A 26,903-nucleotide genomic window follows, 5' to 3' on the forward strand; every position below is an offset into this window, starting at 1 on the left:
AGGTTGACGAAGATAGAGAAGGGCGTGTCCGATGAGCTCTAGGACTCTAGGAGCACAGACCACACGGATAGGGCGAGGTCACAGTTGCGTTGTGGTCGTAGGAAGGCCGGCGAGGGCGAGACAGTTTTTTTGTTTTGTTTTGCGAAGGAACAACGAGCTACCGCTGTGCAGCAGCGAAGGAAGGAGACGAGACCGATGAATTGACTTGCGGTGCTGAGAGCTAGACACGGCAAAACCTAACTTTCGAGAGGTGAAGGGAGTGGCCGCCGGCCTAAGTTAGGACCGTATGGTCGTCCGCAAGCCCGGATTTCCACGCCGTTAGCTAAACTCGGCTAACTCCCGAGAGGGCCAGGGAGTGGCGGCAGTAAGAAGTTATGAACTTGCGAGAGGGTATATGCTACAAGCTGCAGGAAGTTTATTCGTGAGCATTCAACCGGGGATGTAGATTTTGGTAACTTTGATCGTGATCCGAACTTTGTGCCTACCATCCCGGATAGATACAAGTATGCAGTGTTTTCTCATGCATCTAATCAGTCAACTTCTGAAGCAAATTTTATTACAATAGACACATTTCATGATCGTGTGGCAACATTACTCTTGCATGGAACTAAACTATTATAGTGATCATGTAATATTTTTTAGATCAATACTACTTTATTTCTATTGTTTTCTATGATTATTGAGACAATATTATATTTAAGGATTTATGTTGGAAAAAATATTATATATGACAATTTATCAACGGTAAACATGTTATCACCCCAAACCAAGGGTAAATATGCCTTCTCTCTCAAAAAACACTCATTTATAGAGTTGGTTATAACCTTCTTGCTAACTTTCCAGAGTTATTACTTACCTACAGTTTATATCAAAAACCGTAGAAAGTTAGTAGGCCGTAGAAAGTTTTTTTTTGTGTAGTGTTAGTACCCGAGAGACTAATAAGCGATATAATCGTTTGATGGATTTTTATAAAATAGGACCATTGTTGGAAGATGTTTTATAGTCCCGAGTCTTATATTTCAAAATACAACCTTATCTATAGCTCCTCTTAAAAATGCTTTTAGATCAAAGAGATCATTTGCAGTTACTTCTAAAGGAGTAACTTCAAATGAGTCACTGACGTGTGGGATCACCTTGGATCTGGCCCCACACGTAAGTGATCATAATGGACTACAAATGATTCATTTGCACTTAGATTTGTTGTGCTTATGCATTTTGCACGGTGCTAGAGCATCTCTAATAAAAGAAGTACTATATTTAAGTTCTAAAAATTAAAATAGGACTTGATTAAAAAAATAGGATCATAAAAACATTCACAACCCCAACGGTCCTATATCATATGTTATTAAGTAACAGATAATGTTATTTAGGAAATAAAAGATTAGATTAATATACTAAATGAGGATATATGAGCTCCTATAATGTTAGAACCTGCCCCACACCTCCTTCCCGCGAAGCCACCGCCGAAAACCCAAAACGAACCATCGCCGCCTCCGCCGCGCCGCGGAAAGCCTACAATGGTTCCACCGCCGCGACCGCCCGGTGGCGGCATAGACAAGTACGACTTCTACTACTGGCTCGGGTGCCAGATCCTCGGTACGTGCGGCTCCGCCCGCAGTCCTCCCTCCCTAAAACCTTAGTTACGTTCGTGCCACTTGCTCCGGCGGCGCAGCATACTAAGGGCTTGTTGCTCCGGTTGTTTCTTCCTGCTTCCAGCCCTAGGCAATTCGATTAAGCTCAAGCTCGTCGAGGCGATCCAGGACGGGGATGTCCGCCGACTCAAGGGTGAGTACGACTCCTTGATTTTTTCATCTCCCGATTGTTATATGCTTGCATCTCATTGTGAATTGTTATTCTTCTTTGACATCATGGGTGCTGAAGGGCTGGTCAATAGCATGAAAAAGAAGACCAGAGAGAAGCTTTCCGACATGAATGTTGATCGCATGGGGTTGCTACAATTGGCCGTGCACCTAGGAAAACTGGAGGTATGCAGGTACTTTGTGGAGGACCTCGGGTTTGACGTGGAGCGTGGTGGCAGCTGTGATGGTGCGTGCTTTTCTCTTCGCTAGGTCAATTGAATTCATGTTCCTGTTTTATGGATTAGGTCATATAAGGTGTTATAGACTAAATTTAATTCCCTTTGAAAAAAACAGGCATCGGTACTTGGGCAATTACTTCTTAGTTTAATGTAAATCTAGCTGTATATTCTCTTCCTCGCCCTCTTATTCATGATTTTGATGTACAAACCTCTCATTCTTAAATTTTGGTCAGCCTTGTTCCTAGTTCCTAGTGCCTGTAACATTCCTCAGAAAACAATCAATTTCTTGTACTCTCTGTAATTTGTTTTTATGTCCGGCTATAGCATGGTGTAATCAGCAATTGCATCTTAATACGAGTAAAGTTATAATCATGGTTTTTAAAGCGGTAAGGCGCTCCAAGGCGTTGGACCACCGCCTAGACGCCTAGGCGGCGCCTAGGCGACGCCTAGGCGAGGTAGGCGGGCAAGGCGCCTAGGCGTCAGACCACCGCCCGGACGCCTAGGCGTCGCCTAGGCGACGCCTTAAAAACAGTGGTTATAATGTAGTATAGGTCAGATAGAGATAAGGGAGTTAGCATTTTTTTTGCCAGAAATTCAAAACATCATCTGCCTAAACAAGTATTATTATATGGAGGCAATAACTTTGTCATTCTGGTCTGCCGCAGCAGCATGAGTCACCATATAAATATAATAAGTCAATTCGACCAAGATAAATGTGCTTGTTTTTATTTGTGTTCTAGGATTAAAGGTTTAAAGTAATGGGGGAAAGAGATTCTCTAGTCTAATAGAGTTGTAACTCCTCTTGGGAAACTGCAGTGATTCCATCCATTGGTTGAGGCAATCAGAGTTATTTCTGACCTGACAAGTTTGATCACCTTATTTTTACAGGTGTGACACCTTTGGGTGGTGCATCATTGTTTGGAGAAGTGGCTTGTGCCAGGTTTCTTCTTGACCATGGAGCTGATCCAAATAAGATGGACAGCCATTGTTATGTTGCCCTGCACAATGCTGCAAAAAATGGTACCCCTCTGGATATATCGTTATAAATATAATTGTTCCTAAATAAGCAAGGACAAATCTATTCACCTTTTGTGGGTTTGTTTCCATATCACCTGATTTATTTATTAAATTTTCTCAGTGCGGCTAGCTTCACCATGTGATCTCTTCTTGCGTTAAACTTACTATTTTTTCTTTCCAAGACTGCTTTGTTTCACCATTGTGCCTAAAACAATATGCGAATTGTGTATCTGAAGTGCACCTTAATAACACTTGTCGTTCTTCTTCACAAGATTATGTTCACCAGTCGCCAGATTATTGTTCCATGCAACTTTTCTCGTAGTTTGATCATTCAACCATCAATTTGTATATTAGTTAGTTAGTTACACTCCAGCTGCATTTCAATAGCAGGGACTGGGACTTTTTTTTTTGAGAGCGTGCGGAGCACATTTTTCATAAGTAGGGGATAGGTCGTCCGAGGATACAGACAACATAAAACAAAATACAAGGGAACATACAAACTTTTATACTATGTTTTGATATGATGGTGCTGCATTTGCACCATCCCGTATCACCGGCATTTAAACTGTTGTGAGGCTTTCATATCATGATTTGTGCACATGGTGTTTCATCAATACAGTCTAGTATTAAATTACCTTTTACTCATGTGCATCTGCAATAAGCCACACTTTTGTAGTTTGACTGCCCTGCATTAATTGTTTGTTTGTAGCATAGTTCAAAATGAATCACAGTTCATTTCTTCAGCATATGTCTGCATGTCTATGTAGTATGCACCACATTAGCATACATTATGAATGGATTTAAGTAACATTTTGTCCAGTTGTTTTCTTATTGTGTCCATGTCTCCTCTATATGTTTTTATGAATTTTATATAGGGAATGGAGAAATAATACGACTGTTAGTATCCAGAGGAGCCAGGGTTGATATAGCTGCTCCTCATGGGACACCGCTACATATTGCTGCTTCCTATGGGAACACTGGTGCTGTGAAGATCTTACTGGAGCACCATGCAGACGTAATAAACGGATTTCATGATTTTCCATTGCCATTTTCTGATATAATGCATTTTATTTCATCTTCTGTTATATTGATGCCATTCTAGTTTTTATAATATATATGCTAACAAGTTTTTTCTTTCTTTGACTTTCTGGTAACATCTACTTCAAAATCATGTTGGAAATGCTTTGTTGTAATGTCTAGTTGTTGATATCTGGACCTGTAGAGGGAATACTTTGACCATGGATATGATACTTTTATGTGTCCTCAATAATATTAACTGGATATGTAGAAATTCAGAAATATTAGATAGCTGCATAGAATAGGATACTGGTTGGCTCTTTATATTCTATTCCAAGTTTCCAACATTACTTGTATTTGTTTTCAGTTTTCCCATAGCCTGTTGAATTATTTAGTTTTGAGTCCGTTGCTGTCTTATCTTTCTTATATCTACAGCCAAACAGCATTTCAGAAGTGTCAGGCAGCCCTCTAGTTTCAGCTCTTCAACCTAACAAACTAGTGAATGAATCTGATTCGCTGGAATCCGTGAAGCTACTTATCAAGGTCTGGTGCCCCCCTCCACACACACACAGGGCCACACACTACTGTGTCTGGACTAATGAAAGCAATAAGAACCTACCATAGGATGTATGCGATTTTGTTTAGAGATGGTCACTAGATGTCTAGGTTCTTCTATTATATTGATTGTTGTATGCATTGATATCTTGCTTGAGATTATACTTACCCGCAGGCTGGTGCTGATGTGAATTCTGCTAGTCCAAACACTCCCTTGGTGGTAGCAACTGTGAATGGCTTGACTGATTGTATTAAGTATTTGCTGGAGGCAGGTGCAGACGCTAACATTCCAAGTAATCAGGTGGTTTTTTTATTCTTCCAATTTTTTTTGCTACTAGTAGGGCATATGAAATGAGACATAAGACAGTGTACACAATCATATTATCAACCTATTCATATTTTTGTGCACCCATGAGATGTTGAAAGCATATGCCCATGCATCTATTTGCCTATATTCATAGGTCACACACTTCTATGGGTTTACCTGACATACTTTTGCTCCTAATTAGCTTAATCTCTTATGGTCGCGAAAGGGCCTCTAGCCGAGTTGGTTAGGTGGTTTGAGTAGCACTCCTCAGGGCCTGGGTTTGACTACCCGTGGGAGCGAATTTTAGACTGTGGTTAAAAAAATCCCGTCGTCTATCCCATGCTCTAAGGCCTGGTCTCGGTCACGGTCGTTTCTAGCTACGGTGTTGCTGTGTATGGGTGGGGCAGGGGTTCGGGGGTTTTCTCGACCTGCGTGAAGTCTTCTTCTTAATATAATGCCTAGGGCTGTCTTAACCCCCGCGGGTCGAGTTTTTTTAAAATCTCTTATGGTCAACTTCTTGATTTGTTTAATATCTACTTCAAAAGATACATTTTAGGCATGCCTCTCAATGAATGTATTCAGGTGGGAAACCACTTCAAAAAGATTCTTGTGGATGTATTAATCAGATTTGTTACGACTTCTTCTGATTATAGTCCGGCCAGAGGCCAATCCAAATTGCTTCAAGATTGGGAAGAAGAGATCATGTGGAGATTCTTTTCCCTTTCACTTCTCCGCTCCGAACAATGTCAGACTGGAGTGTTGAAGGAATTATTGCTCATGAAAAATCACGGTCCTCACTGTCCAAGGTAACTTGAAGCAAGGGCTGTCAATGTTTTCTAGTGGCTTATATGTATTGTAGTGGCCCTACACTTTGATGGTATAACCCAATTTCAGCATTGTGCTTCCAAATGACCCAAATGATCAAACAATATATATTTTTTTATATGTTTCATTTACCTTCAAATACAAACAGTTCAAAAAAACTTGTATGATGCATACTATATGAGTTGATAGACTCAGATAATAATGCATATAATGTGGTTTATTGATTGGTATATGGGATAGCACATAGATCTGTGACTTCTTTGAACTATTTTCTGCTTGCCTAAACCTATGACTCCTTCGCTGCGTTTATAGATCAGGTGCCTAACAAACTCCCTAACAAATCTTATCAAAATAACTCATCCTATCTTATCTCCTAACAACCTTATCCCTCTAACAAACCAAATCTAAATAGGTAACTACTACCGGCTGCCATGCCATAACACTTCACATCTTCAAGACTGCTTGTCCTTGAACTGGGATTTCTGAACTGAAGAGTAAGCAATACTGACGGCAGCGAACAAATAGAACTGAGCAGTAGGCTGCTGAAAAAGACTGATGTAGCTAGGGGTGGTAATGGGCCGCGATCCAAATGTCCCTTCACAATTTGTTTTAGCCCTTAAATAACTTTAGTTCAAAAATTAATAGAAATAGAATCCGATCCTAATCCAATCCGATCCTTAAATTTTATAGTGTAAAATTTAGAGCTCATTACCACCCATAGATTTAGCGAGTGTTGGTGAATATGGCAGCATGGTAGAGAAGATCATGCCACAAACAATCATTGGCTCACATTGCAGCACCATTCCACCCTCCGTCGCAAATGCATAGAATCAAACCTGCCTGGTCTAGCAGAAAAAGTTGTGCTGCACCATGGGTAATAGAAGCAGAGAGGCCTGGGCCTAACTGCAGGTTAACACCATCAACCTGGCTCTGCAATGGCAGTGCGGCCTCGCCGCGGAGCTTGGAACAGTGTGGTTGGTGCCATAGCGCAGAACAGATAAACCACCCATGTCACTGTTGTTGCTTCTGTTGGGGAATAAGCCCCGGGGCAGGCGGGCTACACCAACGTGAAAAACAATTTTCTGCCCCATGAACAACAGGAACTCGTACAAGGTTGAGTCCAAGGTCGTTACCACTAGACGTGCACTGCAGCGGAAGAAGCCGGAGCCAAGCCCGGCGAGCACGTCCTTCGTGTTCTGTGTTCAATTGATCATCGCCCAAGTGTAGAACTCCTCCACGGTATTCGGTGTCCACACATATGGGAGGAACACCGGGAATAGTTGTGCTAGCACCACGAACGCGGCGAGAGATTGAGACAACGGAGCGCAACAACTTCGAGCACCAGAACCTTTCTGTGCTCTCTGTTCGCAACTCTTGCGCTTGCTTCTGCTTGCATACACATGCCTAGATGCCGCAACCTCTTGGTCGTATTTAAAGCCCCTACCCTGGATACGATCAAATCGTATCCTGGTAGGATTCCCGTATGCATTAGAGTCCAACTTCGAACCCTAGTAAGAATCTGCACCCTGCGTATGGAATCTGGAGATCACCTTGCAAGAGTCTTGATCAGCCCCAGCGATCCAACCCCAGAGTCAAACCCCGAACTAAACCCTGACGACCTTGCGCATCCGGGTCCGGGCACAACATGTGTTAGCCCTGGACCTCTCGCCTCACATCGGACCTCGGGGTCAAACCCGAGCCTTTCTGCGCGGGTGGGTTCGGGCAGGACACATGTTGGCTTCAGACCTCTCATTCCACGTCGGACCCCTCGTCCCGCACCAAACCCCGTGGTCGCACCCTAGGCTAGTCCGCGTAGGACACATGTTAGCCCCGGACCTAGTCCGAAACTCAATAACGTGAAGCCAGCCCGCACTCGGGGTACGATGACGTCCGGGGCATGATGATGTAAGCCCAACCTCTTCAGCCCCCTTCATAGGGGAGGCATATCTCCATCAGCTTTGTGTGGCCTGCCTGGCGAAGTAGTGGGGTTGTGGCCAAGTCCCGGGGCGGTGGACAGAGTGTGGGTGCTGAACATGTCATTGCACGACCAGGGGGGCGGAGGGGGTTGACGCAGTGCGAGATTTGATTCTTCCAGCATAGACGTTGCACCCAACCGATGCAAAAACACATAGAGGCCGAGTCCTGGGGGCCAGGGCGGCGTACCGAGGGGCGAGGGCCGCACGTAGCGCAAGCGTGAGTTGGATCATGCAGCGCTGCGTAGAGGCATGCACATGACGACGTTAGGCTGCGAAGTGAACTCAGAATGAGGCGGGTGGCGGTGGGCGAAGAGGCATGATGAACGCCTGCGCCGCCGCCACCTTCAATCCCATGCTCTACGGTAGCTCGGGATGTTGACAGGGGCAGCTTTGCGACAGTCGTGGTGTCGACATCGAGGCTGGCTACAATGATGGTGCCGACGAGGTGGACGTCATTGTCAACGATGGGAGCGATGTTGACGGTAGCGGGTGTGATAGGCGCTGTTGCCAGAGATGGTGCTGGCTTTGTAACCATATCACGGAGATCAACCAGCATCTCATGAGAATGATCACGGTCGGTGCCCTTTGGAACCCGGTCCAAGCCAATAGCGACGTTGCTAGCTGATGCCCTCCACAAAGGTGCAAAAATCCTCCATTCCGCCGAGAACATAGTGTGGCGTAGCTGCAATGTTGCTGGTGGAGATATGACGATGGAGTCGAGCCTCATGAAAATAGTATTGAGGTACGCCCAGTGATTAGATCAACCATCCACACCCATGAGAGAGAATTGATTTGGCTCCCCAAACGGACCTGATATGGTGATGCTGGGGGATGGGAATTGGGCGGGATGTGAGGTCGGTAGATCGAGGTATTGGGTGGGATTGGAGGTTGCACGATCTGATCTGGTCGGTGGGGAAAAATTGGTGGGAAGGTCAGAGGATCAAAGGCTTTGATACCAAATAATGTGGTTTATTGATAGGTAGATGTGATAGCGGATGGTTATGTGACTAGCTCTCCCTTGGAGGCTCTAAGCTGCAGTTTGATCTATTTTTAAACCTATGACTCCTTAGCTGCTTTTATAGATCAGACATCTAACAAACTCCCTAACAAATCTTATCTAAATAACTAATCCTATATTATCTCCTAACAGCCTTATCTCTCTAACAAACCAAATCTAAATAGATAACTACTACCGTCTGCCATGCCATAACAACATAGCTTAAAATTGATTATTATTTAATTTTCTCGCTTATAATATTGCTGTAACCTATAACTGTATGATTTAGGTCTAGGGATGAAAGTGGTAATTCGAACTATTAGAACAAATTTAATATTTTAAAATAGATATGTATAAAATTTGAAGTTGATCTTTTCTTATGTTATCTAGCACATTAGTACAAATATGAATAAAATATTACATAAAATCTTTTATGTACTATTTGCTCCCTACAACACAAAAAGTTGAAAAAATTACCGAATTTGTTTTCGAATCCATACCGAAGTTTATATCTATTATTTGAGAAAATATAGGATGAATTTGATGTTTACCTTTTATGAATACTTACAAGCTAGATGTTAAAAACAAGAATACGAATTTGTATTATAGATTCTATATCCTATTTATTCGCAATCAAAGAAAAACGACTAAAAAACTGATTACCGAATAAATACCGTTTCCGACCGTTTTCATCCCTATTTAGGTCAATACCTGTAACAATCTCAATGATAGAAAGGTCGAGCTGAGATTACTTGGAGAAAAAGCAGTCAAGAGGAAGGACTACAATGGTGCGTTGGAGCTCTACTCTGAGGTATGTGCTTACATATTATTGTTCACATCTTGTCCTATTTCAATGCCATACTGTACCTCGTGATAATGCCTCATTATCCAATGTTTTTGGCATTAACAGGAAAGAAAAAAAATAACAACAATTTATGCTATTCAAGGAACCTGATTTTGGTCTAAAATAAGTCATTTGTCTTTTTGGGACAAGATTCTCCATCAGATAGTTATATTGTTTGAATGATTGCTTAGTGATATGCATTGTTCAATGTTTTCAAGTCGAGAAGTTGAATTGAGTCGTGTACTCGTGTAGGTACTCACTAATATAGTAGTCGTGATAGGTTAGACTAGCCATTACTAGTCAAACATAAGTTGATGATTTTAATTTTTCTAATTTTCTATTGATGCTAGACTAAAAATCATATTGCTGCAACACAAAATAGAGGGAAGAAGGGGCTTTGAACGATTAGACCATTCTAATGCCAACCTCAGACCATTATACAATGAAAGATCCATATTCCAGCTAATACTGACCAAATTTTTTTTTTTATCTCAGGGGGTGTTTGAATGTACTAGAGCTAATAGTTAGTTGGCTAAAAAATTGCTAGTGGAATTAGCTAGCTAACTATTAACTAATTTACTAAAAATAGGTAATAGTTGAACTATTAGCTAGGGTGTTTGGATGTCTCCAGCTAATTTTAGCCACTAACTATTAGTTCTAGTGCATTCAAACACCCCCTTAATCGCATCTCTGCCCTTGGTTTCTTCGACATCCATGGTTTTATTTTAACAGGTCACCTCACATTATTTGAACACTGAGAAACGACTAGTCGTGATTAGTGTTAAACTAGTCAGGCTAGTCGCTCTACTAGCTGAGTTGGCCGTGCAACTAGCACTGCTGAGCTATATTCTTCGACTAGTCGAGCGACTTTAAAACAGAGGATTGTTTATTGATAGTGGATGATCTGGCAACTTAGTGGATGAATTGTCGCATGGTCTGACAACTTAGTGGAACAATTGATTTCAAATCAACTCTTTCACCCATTTTGATTTAGATAAAATAATTTTCATGCTCGATTTGAAGCAGGCGATTGGGCTAGACTCCTTCGATGCAACCTTGTATTCAAATAGGAGCCTTTGCTATCTAAAAATTGGTGAAGCCCAGAAGGCTTTGTTAGATGCTGAGACTTGCATAAACAACCGACCTGATTGGGTCAAAGGTTACTACCGGAAAGGAGCTGCTCTTATGTTGCTCAAGGTCAATGATACCACAGTTAACTATTGTCATCTGTTTTTACCTTGTTTTTTTTTGTTTAAACCAGCTTGATGTAACTTACGCTTACTTTCTCAGGAGCACAAGAGAGCGTTGGATGCGTTTTTGGATGGACTGAAAGTGGATCCTACCAGTGCTGAAATGGAGAAAGCAATGCGGTAATTTCTAGCTATTATCTCATTGAGAACACTCGAGCCCCACTTTATGACTTACTGTCTTTAATGCTCAACACTCCGTACAGCTTTTCATGGTTTTTATTTGAATAGATCATTTCCAATTAGCTACCCTTTATATTTTACTATACATAATGTGGCCCTGCCTCTTTCTTGCACCAGGCAAGTGGTGTTAATCTTTGCTGTCTGGCATAGTTTAGCTAAGACTGTGACTGCTTTCTTTGGGTTCATAATGCAAAATTTCAAGATGCATTTGCAACATCTGTTATCTTCATGAGATCTGTTACGTGCATTTTCTTCTGTCTGTATTTGTTAAACCATCCAGCACTATCCAACGCATCTCAGCGAATTCAGTAACATGCATTTTAATGTAGTATTGCGGTACAGTGAATCTAGCTAGCACATACCTTTTTTTTGTAACTACTTACAATTTCACTCACGCGCAGGGCGGCGCTTGAGGCCGTGAAAATGGAGAGTGTTGCTGTTTAACGTCAGTAGATGATCCTGCCTCCTGCTGAGTTTGGATGGGATGATCCTTTACGTACAGCTTTACTCATTTTGCTCAAAATGTCACCACGACTCTACTTAATTTGGTTGTATCGCGTGGCATGTTTTTTTTTTAAAATTCGTTGTTTCTGCCTACTTTCATGACGGTGTGCCCTCTTTGCACAACTCGGAGGATCACATCAGACGGTCAGACTAGTCGGTTTTCCAAACCAAATATAGCAGAATACAAAGTTTGGCACGGCAAGCTTCAGATCAGTCGGAGCGCAATGTCATTAGGCGTGATTGGTTCCATGGAATTCATTTTTTTCTGTTTAGGTAAAGGAATGGATTTGCAACACGATCATCGGCATGTCATGTTTGGGCCTCACTTCCTGGCTGCACATCTTCATCGACGCATTTTTTTAATGTCTCGGGCAAAAAAATTTAGGTGAAATGTCACCGGCAAATTACATGCAACTATATATAGAGTTCTGTCGGTGACCAATTGATATATCCATGGCAATGACTCATGCTTGCACGTTGGCAGCAATGCTAAGTGATACGACCTCACCAATCCCTGGATAGCATACCTGAGGCTGAGCTAGGGTCTAGGGATGCTGTCGCTCGACTAGAGATGACAATGGGTGAATACCCACTAGGTATTATTACTCCATATTCATACTTACGACAAAAAAAAAATCCTGGTCACCATATACATTGGTAAGTGGATTTACCCACATACCAATACTCATGTGGTATGGGTCAACCGTCGGGTCATTTGTACCCACAAAGATTAAATGTCTACCAAAATGATATATTATACAAATGTCAAGTATATCCATCTAAATATCATTACAATCCTGTCGGGTGCCATAATTAGGGGTACCCCTAGTACTCTTAAAATGTGGTTGGAGAACATCTTTAAAACAAACCATAAAGACTGGTAAGCACGGTTCAAAGTTAAGGCCTTATCTACCGAGGGACGCGATCCCGTCTCACCCGAGCCCAGCCTCGGGCAAGAACAGTAGTCTCGTACGGATTCACGGCTCGCCCAAGGGTCTCCTCAGGCAGTGGGCGCACCCCTGGCTCGCCCGAGGCAAAGCTCGGGTAAACTTTGTCGTATAGCGGCCTCGGTCAAACCGCATTGCCACCGACTGTATCACGTGCACATTTAATGCAGGGATCACCTGACACCTTATCCTGACATGCACGCCTCAGTTGGCAAGGTCGAAATGACCGCAGTCACTTCACCCTTTTACTGATCGTTCTGACAGGATAACAACACTATTCACCCTGTTCCGACCAATGTGCCAACCACCAGGGTAAGACTAATAACAGTAAGTTGCTGACTCTCCCGAGTTTAGCCTCGGGCGTAACAAAGAGTTCCGCCTCGCCCGACCCAGGCCTCGGCCCCAGCCTCGGCCTCGGGAGGAATCATCACCACGCCCGACCTAGGCCTCGGCCTCGGAAGGAGGTCTTCACCTCGCCCGACCTAGGCCTCGGCCTCGGAGGAGGTCTTCGCCTCGCCCGACCTAGGCCTCGGTTTCAGGAGAAATCACCGCCTCGCCCGAGACGGACTCGGACCGACTACGCGAACCGGGAAAACAACACTATCCTTCCCCTAGCTAGCCACCTCAGGCTACGAAGGAACAACACCGGTGTCACATCAAATTACTCCAGCAGCAGGTAATGATGATTCCCGGCACGCTCCCATGACGTCGACTGTCCTCAGCTCTCTACGAAGGCAAAGAAACGTCAGCAGGACCTAGGGCCGCACCGCCAGCCACGCTTCTACAAGGCTCAAGCACTTCTCCGCCGGCCACGTTACCGCATAGCTACACCCCCATATGTACAGCTGGGTCACCTCCTTGTACCTATAAAAGGAGATGCCCAGGGCCTTCCCACGGCACGCTTTGAAGGCTGAATCAGACGGCTCACTCAACATCAACCTCCTCCCCACAACACTAAGACCTCTCAAGAGACCTGGGATCCGTTTCCTCTCTCGCGAAGCTTGTAACCCCTACTACAAGCACCCCAGTGCAAGATAATGTAAGCCTCATCCTCCCTCTGCTGGAAGTAGAGCCTTCTTAGCCCGAACCAGGATAAACCTTGTGTTTCATCTTGCATCAATCCATCCGGGCAGGAACACGCAACATAAAATTCACTAGTCGGTTGAGGGTCCCCCCGGGTCCAAAACATCGACAGTTGGCGCGCCAGGTAGGGGCTCGCTGCGTGTTGACAATACTTTCCCGTTAAGTTCCAGATGGACAATCTTCAGCAGCCTCTTCAGCCCGGGACGGTGCTCCGTTTTGGGAGTCTCGAGTTCATGTCCCTCGATGGCAACTACGACATGATACTCCTCCCACCGCAGCACGACAGCAACGACGGTCGTCGGCTCGCCCGGCGGAGGCGAACCCGATGACGACATCTCCCCAGGGCGGAAGAGGGACACTCGGGTCTACCCCGCCACCCTCCTCGCCGAAGGAGAGGGAGACGGGGCAACCATGGCCAGGCAGGAGGCATCACCTCGTCGGCTGTCGGACCAGAGCGAGTTGACGGCGCCGGCACCCCTGCGGGGGACATGTCGGGCGTTATCCTCGCACCTAGGACAACGACGGGTGTCACTTCCCAACAACGTGCCAACCCCAGGTGGACTGATGACGCCAACACCCTTGCGAGGGACTTGTCGGGCATTAGTCTCGCGCCTCAGACCGTGACACGTTTCATCTCCACTGTAACTTCACCACCATCCACCAACCAGGTGGTACCATCGGTTTTCCATCCTGTTCCTTTTAGGTTCAGCTTCGATCCGCTAGGCGACCCCACTTCGGCGAGCGCTTTCGCAAGGACATATCCTGACCTCCCGGGGTACCATATGTGGTCAACTTGGGACCTACTGACGGTCGCCTCGACCTCCGAACCCGCGGGTCCCGAGGAAGAGGATGACCCCGACTTCAGTTGGGATTTCTCCGAACTCCGTGATCCCAGGGCCATGCGAGACTTTATGTCCGCATGTGACTACTGCCTCTCCGGCGACTCTGACGACGGCCATAGCCTTGACGACGAGGGTTACGACCCAACTCGCGAGTGCTTCCACATCGATCAGGAAGGGCACAACGGAGACAACCACCTCGGCATGCCAAGAAACTACGACACCCCTGCATCCTACCCACGGACTTAGAATACGGTTCCCCGAGGTGAAAGGGAATTAGGCTTACACCTAGTTCCTAAATGATTTTGGTGGTTGAATTAGCCAACACAAATAATTGGACTAACTAGTTTGCTCTAGTGTACAAGTTATACAGGTGCCAAAGGTTCACACTTAGCCAATAAAAAGACCAAGTATTGGGTTCAACAAAAAGAGCAAAGGGATAACCGAAGTGTGCCCTGGTCTGGCGCACCGGACTGTCCGGTGTGCCACCGGACAGTGTCCGGTGCACCAGGGGACTTCACGCTGAACTCCTCACCTTCGGGAAAATCCAGAGGCGCTTCGCTATAATTCACCGGACTGTCCGGTGTACACCGGACAGTGTCCGGTGCTCCAAGGAAGAGCGGCTCTGGAACTCGCCTGCTTCGGGAATTCGCAACGGATAGTCCGCTATAATTCACCGGACATGTCCAGTGTACACCGGACTGTCCGGTGTGACAACGGAGCAACGGATACTTCGGCGCCAACGGCTACCTGCAGCGCATTGAATGCGCGCCAGCGCGCGCAGAAGTCAGGCACGCCCATACTGGCGCACCAGACACTCTACAGTACATGTCCAGTGCGCCACCGGACATCCAGGCGGGCCCAGAAGACAGAGCTCCAACGGTCGGAACCCAACGACTTTGGTGACGTGGCTGGCGCACCGGACATGTCCGGTGTGCACCGGACTGTCCGGTGCACCATACGACAGTCAGCCCCACCAAACGGCTAGTTTGGTGGTTGGGGCTACCCCCAACCACCCACCATTCATTGCATCCAAGTTTTCACACTTCCAACCACTTACAAGAGCTAGGGATTCAGTTCTAGACACATTCAAGAGATCAAATCCTCTCCCAAATTCCACACAAAAGCTTTAGTGACTAGTGAGAGAGATTTGCTTGTGTTCTTTCGAGCTCTTGCGCTTGGATTGCTTTCTTCTTTCTTGATTCTTTCTTGCGAACAAACTCACTTGTAATTGAGGCAAGAGACACCAATCTTGTGGTGGTCCTTGTAGGAACTTTGTGTTCCAAGTGATTGAGAAGAGAAAGCTCACTCGGTCCGAGGGACCGTTTGAGAGAGGGAAAGGGTTGAAAGAGACCCGGTCTTTGTGACCACCTCAACGGGGAGTAGGTTTGCAAGAACCGAACCTCGGTAAAACAAATCTGTGTGTCACACTCTTTATTCGCTTGCGATTTGTTTTGCACCCTCTCTCGCGGACTTGATTATATCTCTAACGCTAACTCGGCTCGTAGTTGTGATTATTTTTTAGAATTTTAGTTTCGCCCTATTCACCCCCCTCTAGGCGACTATCAATTGGTATCAGAGCCCGATGCTTCATTAGAGCCTAACCGCTCGAAGTGATGTCGGGAGAACACGCCAAGAAGGAGATGGAGACCGGCGACAAGCCCGCTACAAGCCACGGGAAGGCTTCATCGGAAGAGTCCCGCAACAAAAAGAAAGGGAAGGAGAAGAAAGCCTCCTCCCACAAGTCGCATCGGAGTGGCGACAAAATAAAGAAGATGAGGAAGGTGGTCTACTACGAGACCGACACTTCATCACCTTCTACCTCCGGCTCCGACGCACCCTCCATAACTTCTAAGCGCCATGAGCGCAAGAAGTTTAGTAAGATTCCCTTACATTATCCTCGTACTTCTAGACATACTCCATTACTTTCCGTTCCATTAGGCAAACCGCCAACCTTTGACGGTGAAGATTATGCTAGGTGGAGTGATTTAATGAAATTTCATCTAACCTCACTCCACAAAAGTATATGGAATGTTGTTGAGTTTGGAGCACAGGTACCATCCGTAGGGGATGAGGATTATGATGAGGACGAGGTGGCCCAAATCGAGCACTTCAACTCCCAAGCCACGACCATACTTCTCGCCTCTCTAAGTAGGGAGGAGTACAACAAGGTTCAAGGATTAAAAAGCGCCAAGGAAGTTTGGGACGTGCTCAAGACCGCGCACGAGGGTGATGAACTCACCAAGATCACCAAGCGGGAAACGATCGAGGGGGAGCTCGGTCGCTTCCGTCTTCGCCAAGGGGAGGAGCCACAAGATATGTACAACCGGCTCAAGACCTTGGTGAATCAAGTGCGCAACCTCGGGAGCAAAAATTGGGATGACCACGAGGTGGTTAAGGTTATTCTAAGATCTCTTATTTTCCTTAACCCTACTCAAGTACAATTAATTCATGGTAATCCAAGATATACACTAATGACTCCCGAGGAAGTAATCGGGAATTTTGTGAGCTTTGAATTTATGATCAAGGGCTCACGAAAGATCAACGAGCTTAACGGTTCCTCCACATCCGAAGCACAACCAGTCGCATTCAAGGCGACAGAGGAGAAGAAGGAGGAGTCTACACCGAGTAGAACACCCATCGACGCCTCCAAGCTCGACAACGAGGAAATGGCGCTCGTCATCAAGAGCTTCCGCCAAATCCTCAAACAAAGGAGGGGGAAGGACTACAAACCCCGCTCCAAGAAAGTGTGCTACAAATGTGGTAAGCCCGGTCATTTTATTGCAAAATGTTCCATATCTAGTGACAGTGACAGGGGCGACGACAAGAAGGGAAGAAGAAAGGAGAAGAAGAGATACTACAAGAAGAAGGGCGGCGATGCCCATGTTTGTCGCGAGTGGGACTCCGACAAAAGCTCTAGCGACTCCTCCGACGATGAGGACGCCGCCAACATCGCCGTCACCAAGGGACTTCTCTTCCCCAACATCGGCCACAAGTGCCTCATGGCAAAGGACGGCAAAAAGAAAAAGGTTAAATCTAAATCCTCCACTAGATATGAATCCTCTAGCGATGATAATACTAGTGATGAGGAAGATAATTTGCGTACTCTTTTTGCCAACTTAAACATGCAACAAAAAGAGAAATTAAATGAATTAATTAGTGCCATCCATGAGAAGGATGATCTCTTGGACTCCCAAGAGGACTTCCTAATCAAGGAAAACAAAAAAGCATGTTAAAGTTAAAAATGCTTATGCTCTAGAAGTTAAAAAATGTGAAAAATTATCTAGTGAGCTAAGCACTTGCCATGAGACTATAGACAACCTTAGAAATGAGAATTCTAATTTGTTAGCTAAGGTTGATTCTATTGCTTGTAATATTTCAATTCCCAATCTTAGAAATGATAATGATGATTTGCTTGCTAAGATTGAAGAATTGAATATGTCTCTTGCTAGCCTTAGGATTGAAAATGAAAAGTTGCTTGCTAAGGCTAAAGAACTAGATGTTTGCAATGTTACAATTTCCGACCTTAGTACTAAAAATGATATATTGCATGCTAAGGTTGTAGAATTGAAATCTTGCAAACCCTCTACATCTACCGTTGAGCACACTTCTATTTGTACTAGATGTAGAGATGTTGATATTAATGCTATTCATGATCACATGGCTTTAATTAAACAACAAAATGATCATATAGCAAAGTTAGATGCTAAAATTGCCGAGCATGAACTTGAAAATGAAAATTTTAAATTTGCTCGTAGTATGCTTTATAGTGGGAGACGCCCTGGTGGCATTAAGGATGACATTGGCTTCCAAAAGGGGGACAATGTCAAACTTAATGCCCCTCCTAAGAAATTGTCTAATTTTGTTAAGGGCAAGGCTCCCATGCCTCAAGATAACGAGGGTTACATTTTGTACCCTGCCGGTTATCCTGAGAGCAAAATTAGGAGAATTCACTCTAGGAAGTCTCACTCTGGCCCTAACCATGCTTTTATGTATAAGGGTGAGACATCTAGTTCTAGGCAACCAACCAGTGCTAAGTTGCCTAAGAAGAAAACTCCTAGTGCATCAAATGATCATAACATTTCATTTAAAACTTTTGATGCATCCTATGTTTTAACTAACAAATCCGGCAAGGTAGTTGCCAAGTATGTTGGGGGCAAGCACAAGGGGTCAAAGACTTGTGTTTGGGTACCCAAAGTTCTTGTGTCTAATGCCAAAGGACCCAAAACCATTTGGGTACCTAAAGTCAAGAACTAAACTTGTTTTGTAGGTTTATGCATCCGGGGGCTCAAGTTGGATTATCGACATGAAAGTTGCCTAGAGGGGGGGTGAATAGGCAAGTTAAAACTTTTTCAACAAAAACTAGAAGCAAACTGGGTAAAACTAAATTGATCTCGAAATTCACCCAGTTAACTTTGGAAATGAGATGTTCTAAATGATCCACAGGGTTCAAAGTAGTAGATCTGAGAAGGGCACTTCTCAAAATCCACACACTAAAAAGATATAAATAAATCTTTCACGGAATGGTGAGAGAACGAAGAACACAAACAAACACAATGAGCAAGAACACAAGAGACACAAAATTTATCCCGAGGTTCGGTCACACCACCAAGGTGCCCTACTTCCTCGTTGAGGCGCCCACAAAGAGTCGGGTCTCTTTCAACCCTAATCCTCCCTTTGCCGACCACAAAGGTAAAGCCCACACAATAATCTTTGCTCAAACGAGCGGGTAATACAAACTTTCTTATGGTCTTCCACAAGATTTGGAGACTCACAAGAGACACCTAGTCGTCTAGGAGCTAGAAGCTCCAAGAGTAATGAATCCACAAAGAACTCGATGTAGTACCAAAGCTCGAATCAAGAAGAGCAAGAGAGATTTGGAGATGAAGCACAAAAACTGCAGCTTTCAAACTCACTCAATGATTTCTCTCCAAAGATTTGAAATGGGAGAGGCAAGAGGTGTGTGAGAGAGAGTGGGAGGTGTTTCTCAGGTTAGAAATGGAGTTTTGTGCGTGCTCTTCCGTGGGGAAGAGAGGTGGGAGTGAGTATATATAGGTGGGGCTCCAAAACTAGCCGTTTTTGACTTTTGTGCCCAAAAACCGGTTGAACCGGTCCCAAAACCGGTTGAACCGGTTTTCAAAAAGCTGCGCACAGCTTTTTGGCTGACACAGCAGACTGGCAGAAAAACGTGAACAGTGCAAAAACCGGTTGAACCTGTTTTAAAACCGGTTGAACCTGTTTCCACCAGACAAAAACCGGTTGAGTGTCCGGCTGAACCAGTATTTTGAAAAAAGGTGAACAGTGCAAAAACCGGTTGAACCTGTTTTTCCAAAAATCAATTTTGACCAAGATAGACTTTAAAAGGTTGTACTACATACTTTCACTAAGGATTAACAAGGGTAAAATGGAAGTTTTAGATCAAGGATTTTGAGCTTTAGTACCAACACCAACCTTCTTTTTGGATCCCCCTTGATAGTACGACGATTCCTATACTCAAGTTAAATAAAATATAATTAAGTAAACTCCTTGAGTCATTGGTGTCTCAAGTGTGATTTCTCCATGATGTTGCTTCATAAGGATCACAAACATCTTTGTCTCACCTTTTGAAGCAAACACAAATCGAGCCTGTGACTTGTGCCATTTCACCATATATGAGTTCAAATCATGGCTTCAAGTCACCTTACTGATGCATCAACATGTTGTAACTCTTCATAGCTGATTAGTTCATCGACTTAGTGCAAGTACTCTCTTCTTCACCTTAGCCATGGTACCTCGGTCTACAAGCCGTCGCTTGGCCTTCACCTTCGCTTAGTTCCTCGAAGCCCTTTCCTTGCTATCTTCACCCTATCAAGCCATTCTTGAGTCACATCCTATTGAGCATCCATTGAGAGAATTATTTCTTCAATATTGTGAACCTTGCTTGAATGTCATCTAGATATAACTGCTAAGATCAATCAAGCTCTAGTTTGATTCTCATATATTCATATATGGACTAATAGTAATATGGTCAAGCCAATTCACGATTCCTCATATCTTGTTCACTTTGGCTTGACCAATCCTCTTAATCACTTCAACCTCTATTATGATCATATTTATGCATAGTGATTTCTCAGGACTTGTCCATATATTCAAACCAATATAGAGACCATATTATATCCATTTGCATTGTCTCACTGGTTATTTGACCTTGTGTTGAACTTTGTTCACTGATCATTATACACTATTCAAGTATGTTCATCATACTGAATTCCCTGTTCAACACTTAGCAAATTTGTTAGACCTTTAAATGTGTTGTTATCCAAATCACCAAAACTCACAAAAGGGATGAATGCACTTTCAATCTCCCCCTTTTTGGTGATTGATGACAACACATTTAAAGCTTACATAAGATTTGATAAATAAGATTTTGAATCCTATGATATAGTTTCCTCCCCCTAAATATGTGCATTTCAGAAAATACCAATTTTGTACTCAAATGCCAAAAGCACATATTTGGGTCAAAGTATGGAGACAACTTATATCATACTATTCATAGGATGCAGTGCGTCATAAAATAAACGTGATGCTCATGACATAGTATGCACTCATCAACTTTCTACATCTTATGTTTTTCTTATGACTTCCCCTTTTTTTAATTATTTCTCCCCTTTTTAAAGTCTTCTAACACTTAGTTACATAAGACTAAAGGTAAGCTTTAGTGCAAAATTTCTCCCCCTTTGTCATAAATCTCCAAAAAAAGATATAAAGAATATAAAGGGTAGAAATTATGATTAATCAAGATTTGAACACACTATCATGAAAAGGGTCCTTATATGGCACAAAGGTAATGGAGAAGTGCCATAAGTGATGTACCTTTGCGTTTTACCTTTTCAAAGGGGTGTTCCACACTTGTGTTGTATTTAAAGTTCATTTTGCAATCTCTTGTTGGCATAATTGTGACATAGGTCCAAGATATCAGCTGAATATTGTCATACTAATTGAAAGATAAATCTTGATACCTGGAGTCTAGATGTCATCTAGCATTTTCTTATCATAACAAGAGACAACATGAAAATTGCACAAGTATGGATTATACAACTAGTGATCATGTTCAAAAAATATCAATTAAAAACCACCAATTGATACAATTTGAGAGATAATCAGATCACTAATTGCATATTACACTAAGTTCTCCTCAAGTTTTAGTGCACACATATATATGAATTCAATTGATACCTGTTGAGAGTACTTATTTGCAACTTAAAGTACCATTGGCATACAAGGAGTATCAATTGAACATAATCATGTAACATAGGAAAAATGCACACTATTTAATCAATTAAGTGCTAGACAGGAGAATTTATAAGCTATGCTACTTCAGATATTTGCAATCCAAAAGGATGTGATACATATTTACCAATTTTAGATGACGTTGGAGTAGCATATACAAGAGAAACTCATTCTCTTATGAAATGTATAGAAGATACATTTATTGGAGCAAAGAATCTTTGATACCCATCAAATTTGCAGTGGAAGCGATTGTCTTTGCCCGAAGGTTCATTTCTAATTTGAGACTACACACATAATAGACTTGAAAATGAAGTTAGTCTCAAAGATTCAAATTATAGACCATTCTCCCCCTAAATGTATGCATACAAGTGACACACTTGCCTTCCACATATAAAGCTTATGCACTTGGACTTGTGAGGTCAGGGGATTAAGTTCTACAATTTGAACCTTGGTACAAATAAAGTATGAAAATATGAAATTGCACCAATTTAAGGAATTACTCATAATCAAACGGTATACTAATAGACATGATATGCAATATTTTTAAGCCAAGATTCAAGTGCAACCTTATGATGTGACTTAAGATATTGCATATACATGCATACACTAACTTGTAAAAGCCTAGATACACAAATGTAATACAATAGTTCATGGAGTGACACACCTTTGTTCCATGCCATATGGTCTTCATTATAATCATGAATTTCTATCTTAGCTTTTGATAGGCTTGACATTTCAAAGAGAAACTTATCCTCTTTAAACGATCAAGAGAAACTCATTCTCTTCAAAGAACTACACAAATTCACTAAAAGAAAATGTTAGTCTTTAAGGACACAAGATATAGAATGAGCTCCCCCTAAATGTATGCATCAAGTACTTGAATTACTTGTAACATGCAATTGATTCAATTAAGATTCTTAGAGGAGTTCATCATATATCTTGGTCAAGGCATAATATATTTGAAACAATTGAATTTATGCTAGAGAACACATATCGTTCCCCAATAGAACTAATCCATGGGGTGATATGTGGTAAATATTTGATCATTTCCTTGGAACCACTCATCCTCATTTGATGTTCTCCAAGGTGTGAGACTACACAACATGAACTTGAAAGAAATCATTAGTCTCACAAGATATAGGCTAAACTCTCCATCAATTTGTGCATGCAAGAGTACACAAAGTACACTTATGCACATCAACAATACGAGGTTAAAGGAGATGTTTGCACTATATCTTAGTTTAACATAACATGCTTTACATAGATGATGAAAATTATACCAATTAAAAGTTTAAGAACTAAAAGTATATCAATTGAAATCTTGAAGGGTAGAGCATGCTAATATGAGTCTCAAACCTCATAATGAAGAATATCATATAAATATGTCACTGCATCTTCATTATTTGGTTGACAAAAAAATGTAACTCCCTTATTGAATCACTGTGATCTCTTTTCTCTTTACGATTTCATCCAACCAAGTGATCTTGAACTTCTTTCATCTTTTCTTGATTCGATCATATTTGATATGAGATCAATTGAAACTCAATGATTGAAACAACCAAGACTCTTATATCCGTAGATTTTGAATCCATCTTGAAAGCTCTTGGAAGGACCTCGTTGTAACACTTAGAAAAGAGAGCATTAAAAACACAAGAGAGGGTTTCACAAATGATGATCCTTATATGTGGATGGAAAATGAATCATCATTATTGAAACCCAAAAGGATAGACTAAATTCCTTTAAATTAGTGCACACATATAGTTAACGTCAAAGTTATATGCACTATTGAACATTTTATATTGCGGGGAATTTAACCTATACTATGGTACATCCCACTAAGGATAAAATACTAAAAACAACTGAAGGAGAGGAAGTTTTCATACCTTGGCCTCTTATCAACTTCATCTTACTTTAGTTGAATAATATCCTTTAAGCTTGTGATTTATCCAATTTAAAACAAGCACCATCTCTTAACATAGATTTTCTATGGATAAACTCAACACAAGAGATGGCATTAGTAGCACAAGCACTAGTTTCTTATTTAGCAACCCTTTATATGTGAAAGGCAAACGAGTTGCTAAAAATAAAGAAACCTCATAATATGGACTAAATTTCCCTTAATCCCTTATACACAATACATTATTGAATGACATAGATTTAGATATGCATGTTTATTCAATGAAGTCCAAAGGTCTAATTTAAGCCATATTATGGTGAGTGTCTAATATGGAAGAATCAAATCCAAATTAATTAGAGAGAGACAATACATCACATAGTTTTGAATTATTGATCATACGATAAGATTCATTTTTCTTCCAATTGGACCTTTATTTCATAATCAACAACTGATGTATGTCCTCAGGTGCTTCTTCTTCCTTAGTGGCTACACAAGTCACAAAGGAGATAAGATTTTAAAAAAATATGCACTTGAGATTCAGTTGTTACCACCGTTGCTACTATCTCCAAATATGATTTATACATTCATTACCGAACACCCAACTTGATCCATTGAAGGAGTGATCCTGCAAAACAAGTTTAAGCTTCATATTTTGGTACCCAATTTGAATTGGGTCCTTTGAGATTAGTAGTAAGAGCCTTGAGTACCCACACAATCCTTATTGTGGCCTTTCTCTTTGTGTAGGCACCCACATATACTTGACAACCATCTTACATGGTTTCAAGTCAATATTTAATCGCACAGATAAAAGCAAGAGTTAAGAATAGGAGCCTTTTCTCCTTTTTCTTGATACATCGTTGTGTTGCCTTCTCGATGATGAACCTAGCTTGACCTTGGGTGCACCTAGCTTATCAAGGTTAGTCGCACAAGCATTCATAACATGAAGACAAGTTATGCATGGAATTTACAACTTAGTGATCCAATTCAATGTGAAGCATATGGATACCGATTTAAGTAGATTTCTAAGATATGAAAATATGGGTTTCCAAATTTTAGAGAGTATGGATCACTAATTGTACCTTTTACAGTTTAAAAATCATATCCATGTTAGTGCATATGTATGTGATGAATATCAACAAAAAGATTCTTATGCACTTTTAGAATTAACGATAAGGGAATTTTAAACTGCATCAAGAGTAGCTATTTAGAAAACAAAGATTACAATCCATATGAATGAGATACAAATTTACCATTTTGGATTGTCTTAGTATAGCTTACTCAAGGGAAACTTATTCTCTACGACACAAGATATATATAATGTGCTCCCACTAGATATGTGCATCAAGTATTTGAATGACTTATCAAATGCACTTTCAATTCAATGAAGATTCTCAAGAGGAGTACATTACATATATTGGTCAAGGCATGAAAAATTTCAATGAATTAACTTATGCCTAAGAATACTTACCACCATATAGAATGTACCATTTGTTATATCAATTGAAAGATCTTACTATATGATATGGTGTCATCTAAGTATTCTTCTTTTCTTCAATTGTGGAGACTTCCTTCTTTAGCTTGTTATCTCTTTTCCTTTTAAAACTAGTAAAAAAAGCACTTTGAAAAGAGGTATTAGTAGTATAATGAAGTATTTAATGAATGATGATATTTATATATGAATGTCAAATAAATCATCATTTATGAGGCATAAAGGCATAAATTAAATTCCTTTTAAATTAATGCACATGGATGAGTGAATTAATAATATGCACCAATTTACAAATTTAAGCCAAAAGGAATTTAACCTTCATATTGACATTTCTTTCCATCAAATAAATTATTACCAATTGAAAGAATGCCACTTGGAAGGAACTACTATTGATCAACTACCAATTGAAGCAATTTGTTCCATACCTTTGCCTTGAGCATTCCTAATCTTTCTTTTAGGTGAAGATTAACCTTTAAAGCTTGTGATTTTATCAATTGAAAGAGCACAATATCTACTTATGAATTTCCACGAAATATCTTAAAAGAGATTGTATTAGTAACACAAGCAATAGTTTCCTATTTAGCAACCTCTAGTATATGAATGACAGGAAGGTTACTAAAACAAGGAAACCTCATGATATGAACTAAATTACCCTTACAAGCATCATGCATAACATCAATTGTAAAAAAGATGAAAGTAGTGTGATTATTTAATTAAGTTTTACATGGCAAGTTTAATTCATAGCATGGTGAGTGATTAATGTAGAAGACTCAAAACCAATTTAAACAAGAATGAATACTTCACATAGTATTGGTTCAATCTTCTTTGAATGTTGAATGGCACACTCCATTTGGGAAACACATTCTCATGTTGTGAAACTACATAAATCACTTAGATAAAAACATTAGTCTCACAACTCTAGTCATATAGAGAATTTCCCTTTTGGTAAGTGCTTTAAGAATTTGAATTTCTTACTTCGCACTCTATTCATTTAAGAACATGAGATAATCCTCTTTATGTCTAGGTCATGGCAATAATACCATAATCAATTTGAAATATGCCACAAAACACATACAACCAATTTAAAGCATGTAGATTGTCACGATATAAACATATAAACTTGCAATCTACCATATAATTGGATCTTTTCCAAGGCAAGGTAAAATCTTTTAAGTTCATTCTCAAGTGCTTCATTTTTCCTATGTGGCTACAAAAGACAAAGGAATATACCAATTAAAAGCAATGTGCACTTAAAAATTAATTGTTACCATCCTTTGGATATCACTTGGTTATAGGCCTTTTGCTTGATTCCCACAAAGGTTAATCCTTATTCCCTACAACACAAGTTCTTGCTAGAGATGAATATGAAGTTAGTGATATAACAATTCAATTCATCTTTGGGTCAATCTTAAAGGAGACAATGTAAGATTGATAGCTTGAGATAAGAATTGAGTTAAACTGCTCAAGCACCCCAAAGCTTCATATCATCTCTAGGTACCTACAAAACTTATTAAGTACATTTTGGTACCCATTTTTGGATGGGTCCACCAAGGTTAGCTAATAAGTACTTAGGCACCCAAATGGCCTTTGTGCTAGTTTTAGGTGAACTAATTACCTTTCTAGCACAAGTGTCATTTTTGGGTCTCCTAAGAGAATATGAATGAATTGACATGGTAGACTTAGGATACTTACTCATGGGACAATCCTTGCAAAGGTGTCCCTTTCTTCGGCAAGTGTAGCAAATATGATTTTTAATTTTGCAAGACTCCTTCTTGCCTTGCTTCTTGTTTGCTACATGGTTAGTGAGCCTCTTTCTTTCCAAAGTTAAACCACTATCTTTTATGTAAGGACATGACTTAATCTCATGTC

At 41.6% G+C, this 26,903-nt stretch overlaps 1 protein-coding gene across 3 annotated transcripts; it reads left to right on the top strand.

Annotated features, from left to right (window-relative positions):
• The first annotated feature begins 1,439 nt into the window (after positions 1 to 1,439).
• Positions 1,440 to 11,835, top strand: LOC100194190 (uncharacterized). 3 transcript variants are annotated; one of them, XM_020546440.2, is made up of 12 exons: positions 1,440 to 1,596; positions 1,717 to 1,785; positions 1,882 to 2,046; positions 2,927 to 3,058; positions 3,931 to 4,070; positions 4,508 to 4,615; positions 4,803 to 4,928; positions 5,588 to 5,740; positions 9,436 to 9,543; positions 10,603 to 10,773; positions 10,867 to 10,946; positions 11,408 to 11,835. In XM_020546440.2, the coding sequence occupies exons 1-12, from the start codon at positions 1,518 to 1,520 to the stop codon at positions 11,448 to 11,450; spliced, it is 1,374 nt and encodes a 457-aa protein (XP_020402029.1). In that variant the 5' UTR covers positions 1,440 to 1,517; the 3' UTR covers positions 11,451 to 11,835. The 3 variants fall into 3 exon arrangements, with proteins under 3 accessions (XP_020402029.1, XP_020402031.1, NP_001132707.1); XM_020546442.2 differs by lacking the exon at positions 10,603 to 10,773 and having other exon boundaries at positions 1,442 to 1,596; NM_001139235.1 differs by lacking the exon at positions 4,508 to 4,615 and having other exon boundaries at positions 1,465 to 1,596; positions 11,408 to 11,785.
• The last annotated feature ends 15,068 nt before the right edge of the window (positions 11,836 to 26,903 follow it).

This window comes from Zea mays, chromosome 1 (genome assembly GCF_902167145.1).
Source record: "Zea mays cultivar B73 chromosome 1, Zm-B73-REFERENCE-NAM-5.0, whole genome shotgun sequence".
Lineage (NCBI taxonomy): Eukaryota > Viridiplantae > Streptophyta > Magnoliopsida > Poales > Poaceae > Zea > Zea mays.

Bases quoted from the DNA above. Each gene is read 5' to 3' on its own strand.
- LOC100194190 (XM_020546440.2), top strand. From the start codon at position 1,518: ATGGTTCCACCGCCGCGACCGCCCGGTGGCGGCATAGACAAGTACGAC. The intron at 1,786-1,881 runs GTGAGTACGACT...TGGGTGCTGAAG, and splicing joins GGATGTCCGCCGACTCAAGG to GGCTGGTCAATAGCATGAAA. The intron at 10,774-10,866 runs GTCAATGATACC...TTACTTTCTCAG, and splicing joins CTGCTCTTATGTTGCTCAAG to GAGCACAAGAGAGCGTTGGA.